Source organism: Orycteropus afer, unplaced genomic scaffold, assembly GCF_000298275.1.
Source record: "Orycteropus afer afer isolate SDZICR_OR568_19922 unplaced genomic scaffold, OryAfe1.0 scaffold00146, whole genome shotgun sequence".
NCBI classification, from domain to species: Eukaryota; Metazoa; Chordata; class Mammalia; order Tubulidentata; family Orycteropodidae; genus Orycteropus; species Orycteropus afer.
The window spans coordinates 1,795,171-1,802,215 of NW_006921733.1; the positions used below are offsets into that span (position 1 = coordinate 1,795,171).

At 36.4% G+C, this 7,045-nt stretch overlaps 1 protein-coding gene across 1 annotated transcript in view; it reads right to left on the bottom strand.

Moving 5' to 3' along the window:
• GABRG3 (gamma-aminobutyric acid type A receptor subunit gamma3) overlaps positions 1–7,045 on the bottom strand; it is a 1,139,981-nt gene that overhangs the window by 85,935 nt on the left and 1,047,001 nt on the right. Inside the window, exon 6 of the mRNA XM_007945970.2 lies at positions 5,762–5,899. Within this exon, the coding sequence (XP_007944161.1) occupies positions 5,762–5,899 (138 nt within the window). The remainder of the gene's footprint in view (positions 1–5,761; positions 5,900–7,045) is intronic.

Here is a 7,045-nt window from a genome sequence, read left to right on the forward strand (position 1 = left end):
AAGATTATCTTCTGTGTCTGTGTTAATTGGTTTCCCTTTTCTTTGTTGAAGAGGGTCTGTGCAATCCTTCTGCCTAGTCCGCCATCTTGCCCCCAAGAGTCCATCTATCTTCTTTTGATATTTCCTGTGTCATTCAACATATTGTGCATGGAATCTTTCAATATTGAAATTTGAGGCTTAATTATTTTTCCTTGTCAGCTTTCAGCTTGAGAAATGTCAAGTGTGTTCTTCCCTTTTGGTTTTCTAATTCAAGGTCTTTGCACATTTCATTACAACCATTGACTTTGTCTTCTTGAGCTGTTCTTTGAAATCTTCTGTTCAGCTCTTTTACCCTGTTGATTCTTCCAACCACTTTAGCTACTCTTAATTCAAGGGCAATGTTCAGCGTCTCTTCTGACATCTAGTTTGGTCTTTTCTTCCTTTCCTTTCTCTTCAATGACCTTTTTCTTTCTTGATAGATGATGTTCTTGATGTAATCCCACAATTACTCTGGTTGTCGGTCATTGGTGTTCAATGCATTTAGATGGTCTCTAAAGTCAGGAGGGATATAATCAAGGTTATATGTTGTCTTCATAGACTTCTTTTAATTGTCTTCAGCTTCAAATTGAATTGCATATGAGCAGTTAGTTGGTGGTCATTTCAGCATTGTTTTGGCTAAAGATATTGAGCTTCTCCATCACCTCTTGCCAGAGATGTAGTCAATCTGATGCCTGTATATTCTATCTGGCAAAGTCCATGTGTATAGCTGCTGTTCGTGTTGTTGAAAAAGGGTGTTTGCAATGAATAAGTCATTGGTCTTGCAAAATTCTATCATGCAATATCCAGTGTAATTTCTATTACCAAGGCCAAATTTTCCAGCTACCAATGATACTTCTTTGTTTCCAATTTATGCATTCCAATCACCAGTGATAGTCAATACCTCTAGATTGCATGTTTGGTCAATTTCAGACCACAGAAGTTGGTAAAAATCTTCAATTTTCTCATCTTTGACTTTGGAGGTTGGTGCATAAATTTCAATAATAATAGTATTAACTGGCCTTCCTTGTAGGTGTATAGATATTTTCCTATTACTGACAGCATTGTACTTCAGGTTATATCTTGATGCAGGATACATTCTTTGTTATGATGACTGTCATGCCATTCTTCTTCAATTTGTCATTCCTGGCATAGTAGATCATAGTATATTTCAGCTCACTAATGCCTAGGATATCAATCTTTATGTGTTCCATTTAATTTTTGACCATTTCTAATTTTCCTAGATTCATAGTTTGTACATTCCATGTTCCAATTATTAATGGATATTTGCAGCTATTTCTTATCATCTTGAGACATGCCACATCAGCAAATGTGGGTCTTGAAAGCTTTACTCTATTCACATCATTAAGATTGGCTTTTTGAAATTTTAACACCACAGATATACTGTACATATGTTCATATGCCATGGCCCTTTAGAGAGCAACACATCATTTTAGTATCCAAAATCTTTTCACGCACTCCCAAGAATGAATTTGTACCTCTCTAGGGAAAATAAAATCAGTTGCTATAGAGTCGATTCCAACTCATGGACACCCCATGTATGTCAGAGTAGAATTGCTCTCCGTAGAGTTTTCTATTCAAGACTAGAGTATCCTTTTAATGGGGCAACATTTCCCCTAAGGAGGAAGAAGAAAGAAGAAGAAGAAGAAGAAGAAAAAGAAGAAGAAGAGGAGGAGGAGGAGGAAGAAAAGAAACAAAGAAAGAAAGAACATACTGACCTTGAGTTGATTCTGACTCATACCAACCTTACAGGACAGAGTAGAACTCTTCCCCCACAGAGTTTACAAGGCTGTAAATGTCTACAGAAGCAGACTGTCACATCTTTCTCCCATGAGCTGCTGATGAGTTTGAACTCTTGACCTTCTGGTTAGTAGCCAACAAATTTAACAATTTAAAGAGTCTGGGGTGACCAAAATGGTTAATAGGTTGGCTGCTAACTGAAAGGTTAGAGACTCATGTCCACTCAGAGTCAGAGTAGAATAAACACCTGGGCGATAACATCTGAAAAATTAGGCATTAAATACTATACACATGGCTCAACTTTCAGCCAAATGAATACACAGGCATATAAGTTGAACAATAACACCAGGGAGACACTCACTCTTCAGAACAATCAACCATACAAAATAAAATAAAGGCAGCATTTGCCTGGAGTAAAAGCTGAGAAGGAAGACAGGGATAGGAAAGAGGGGCTAATGGAAATGATAAAACACAGGGAAGAAGTGAACAGTGCTGTTACATCATGGGAATTACAATCGATGTCACAAGACAAAATGTACATGAATTGCTGAACTGAAAACCAATTTTTTTCTATAAACTTTCAATCAAATAACAATAAAAAGTTGTTTTTTTTTAAATGAATAAAAAACTCTATAGAGAGCAGTCCTACTCTGATATACATGGGGTCTCCATGAGTTGTAATTGACTCTATAGCAACTGATTTTATTTTCCCTTCAGTGGTACAAATTCATTCTTGGGAGTGTGTGAAAATATCTTGGATACTACAGTGATGTGTGGCCTTCTAAAGAGCCATGGCACATGAACATATGTACACTATATCTGTGGTATTAAACTTTCAAAGTTTGATTAGGAAAAAAAAAATGTTGAAAAAGGTTCCTTAGCGATAAGCTAGTAAAGGAAAGTTGAGAAAAATGGGACTAGAGTGATATTGTGATTATACAAGCTCCACTTAAAATTGAAGACCATGGATTTAAAGAGAGACTGGTAAGCAGGACTGTGCTTTGATGTTATTCAGGCACATAAAGCTGCACATTTCAATATATAGAGAGTAGAGGAATAGATTTAACTAAGGCTGGATTTTGTCCACGAAAAATGGGCAAATAAGCTGAAAGAGTGTGTCAAAGAGTGAATCTGATGATTGTCAGGGATGTTCAGCTGGGGAAGGAGGAAAATGGGCTTTCTCGATTTCTGCAGACATGCATACAGGTGAGGGATGGTGATCACCTTAAGCCTCTGTGAACATTAACAGTGAAACATTAAAATCCATTGATAACCTCCTCATTCCTGTCACAGATACCATCTGAGTTTTCTGGAGGCTAGTGACTTTGATTATTTTAATGTAGATTTATTTCTTCAGATTATATATTCTACTTATTTCCTAAAGGAGTTTCAGTACTATATAAGAGTCAATGTAATATGAAGCGCAAGATAAAAATAGGAGGAACAGATTAAGATGTGTAGATGGAAAGTTTGCTTCCATCAGCTCAATTGATTTATTGACTGCAAAAGACCTCTTCAAAGTGTTAAAGAGAAAAGATGTCACTTTGAAGACTAAGGTGAGCCTGACCCAAGCCAATGTACTTTCAATACCCTCATGTTTGTGAAAGCTGGACAATGGATAAGGAAAACCGAAGAAGAATTGATGCATTTGAATTGTGGTGCTGGCAATGAATACTGAAAATACCTTGGACTGACAGAAGAACAAACAATTCTGTCTTGGAAGAAGTGCAGCTGGAATGTTCTTTACAAGTAAAAATGGCCAGATTCCATCTCACATACATTGGTCATGTTACCAGAAAGGACCAGTCCCTGGAGAAGGATATCATGCTTGGTAAAGTAGAGGGTCAGCAAAAAAAGGGGAAGTCCCCCAATGAAAAGGATTGACCCAGGCTGCAATGATGGGCTCAAGCACACCAAGGATTGTGAGGATGGCACAGGACTAGGCATTGTTTTGTTCTGTTGTATATAAGGTTGTTATGAGTTGAAGCAATTTTGATGGCACCCAACAATCACCACAACATGGGCAGATCACCCCTGTTGGATGGTAGGAAAGAAATTTCAGAAGGACAAGCATCTCTTATTCATAAATGAGCATCCCAAACATTACTACTCTCTTCCTCATAATTTGGCATGTATCTATCCTTAGGTTTTCCATTACCCTCTCCTGTTTTTATCATTTTCTTCTAGGAAGTCCAAAAACTGCTTACTGCCACTGAATGCTTTTCACACTTTGTATCCACAATTACACTTTGAATAGTGCTAAGCATATAGCATAATCATTACTCAAACTATAACCACAACTCCATCACTCCCTTAATTTACCCCTTTTCTGTTTTAGTTTTGTCCTGCCATCAATTCCAAAACCCTGAACCTCTTGTGTAAAATTAGCCTTAACCTTATGGTTAGTTTTCTTTTGTTTAACATTGTCTTGCTGAGAACACCAGGAAAGGAAAGGAAGCTTCCACATATGGCTTTTAAATGCAGAACAAGTCCCCTATTTGGTGTCCCTCCCTTGGGCAGTCTGGTGGGACCATTAGGGAGTGGAGCTAAATTAATAACATGAAGTGACTCACAATTGGGAAAAGAAGAATTCATGTATTTGAATTGTGGTGTAAACGAAGAATATTGAAAATACCATGTACTGCCAGAAGAACAAAGAAATCTGTCTTTGAAGAAGTGGAACTGGAATACTCCTTGGAAGCAAGAATGGCCAGACTTAATATTCATGCTGCCTCCATGTGTCTTCACACTACCTCCACGGTTAATTTAAGTAAATTGTGATCTTCCATTCTTTCAACTCTCCTTGTTTAATAATTACATTCTGATCACAATTTCATCTTTACCACAGGATACTAATGTGAATCTTTTCCTTTCTCCAAGACTTTTCTTAATACAGAAATTGCTCTCAAATTGATAATTCTACTGAGAACTTGCAACGTTCTCCAAAGATATTTACTTTGAATTGTCAAAATTTACATCTTGAGCTAGATATAAGTGGAATACATAATTATGGAATTTTGGGAGGGAGCTCTGTTGGCATAGTGCCTAAGGTATTTGACTGCTAACCAGAAGGCTGGTGGTTCAAACCCACCAGCCATTCCTCAGAAGGAAGGTCTGGCAAACTACCTCCCTAGTGATACTGCCTCAGAACCCAAGGAGGGGTTGCTATGAGTTGAATCTGACTCGATGGCAGTGGGTTAATAAATTACACATGTCAACAATTTAAAAAAAAGAAGTACAAAAGATTACCCTAACTCCCATCTGCATCCCTCACTGTGCCAAGAGAAAATAGTGGACTATAAGGAATAAGTAAATAACAGAAGAAACAAAGAAATGAAAAATAAAAATCCATTCAAATGTCTCTTCTTCCACTTTTATGCTTTATAATGTGCATATAATGATCACTTAAGACATCAAATTAGTAAGTAATATTGTGCTCAATCTATTGGAAAAGCTAGAACAAAACTGGAACAAAAATCTCAAAATGTAAGATAATTTCAAAGTGTAGGAAATGAAGAAATTAGAAATTAAAACTCAAAGTTCATTTCACATTAGCTTCTTTTTTTATGGGTTTTTGATAATCTTTGATTCTTATTATGTATGTGAAGAGTGGTAGAACTCTCATCATCAGTAAAATAGGTTAATGTAAATATGGTAACTAGTGAATAATCTTAGTTTGGCTTATGGGCATAATACAAAAACAGACTCAATTTAAAAATATAACTCCATTCTGTTTGCCCTCTTCCACACAAATTAAAATATTTAAAAAAAATATTTTCACTTTTAAATAAGTTGTTTTGCCTCAAATATCACCTTGGTGTCATGGTTGTCCTAATATGGTCAGTTAAAAATATGTCCATGAAAGAACTCCTTATTAAGGATATCACTACCCATAATTAGCCTGAGGCCTTGGGAGTGGAACAGTGGTGAGTGGGTAGGGTATAATCTTGTCTTGTTTTGAGAACCATGCTTCTTTAATTCCTACCTGCAGATGTGGTAACAGTTTCTGTGGTGTTTCTGAGGCCCATGAAGTCAAACTGATAAAGACGCCATGATTTTTGATCAGCTGCCTCAACTGAATTTTTTCTCCATCTGTAAATCATTTCTTCTTTGGGGTAGCCATCTAAAAATACAGAAAAGGAAGTTAACACTTGAAGAAAGAGGCTTATATAACATTAAAGTAAAAATAATAATTTTCATCACCTAATGAAGTCATAATTTTAAGTCATATTTTTTTCTTAAAAACATAGAAATTCCCAAAATGAATGGGCAAATGCCACCTAATCCAGAAGGTTTCTGTTGCTAGTCTTCATGGTCAGTAAGATATTCCTCAGCCACCAGCATTTCTGTTTTAGGATTGGTTCTCTAAAGGAGCAAAATCAGTAAAGTTTGGTTATATAGATAGAGATAGAGATAGATGATATAAATAGATATAGATGTAGATGTAGATATAGATATAGATATAGATATAGATGTAGATTTGAGAGAGAAATTTATTTCAAGGAAATGATTCAAGCGAATCCCAAATTCATGGTATCAGGCTGGGGCCTCTCCTAACTCACATAGTTTCAGGAGCAGAGAAACCCAAAATAGAGAGGTCAGTTGGCAGGTTGCTGTCATCCAAGAATCAGAGGTCAGAGAATGATGAGTCAGATGCAGGATAGAGAGATAGTGAGCTTCTGCCAGAACAATCACATATTTATTTGATGAAGGCCACACATTCAAGGAAATTGATTGGCTTTCAGCTGATTGCCTTTCTGCAGACTGGTTTTTCAACTGATTAACTTCTTATGTGAGCTGAAAAATGCAGGATTATTATTATATTACACTGTGGAAGAGGAATCAGTCCAATGTCTGCCAAACCACTGAAAATCATAGCTTAGACAAGTTGACACAAAATATTAACTATCTTAGTCTATCCCTTGCCAACTTAGCACTTGTATCCATCTCCTTAAACCATATATAATATCTAGATAAAGATAACTATAAAGTCATACTTGCACCTAACATGACACAACTAAAGTGTGTACAACTGGAAACACACTAGCCTTGTTCACATCTTATATTTTATAAGTAATGTGATAAAGGACAGAAGAAAACAAAAGTATTTGCTATACACACACACATTTATATATTCATATTTATATATAACTATGTATAGTTATATATATATATGCATAGGCACTGAAACAAGGCGGGCTTGTGCTTACTCACTGATCTGCACTGAACACGTTCCCTTGTTACCCTACCGAGAGGGACCAGGTCTTCG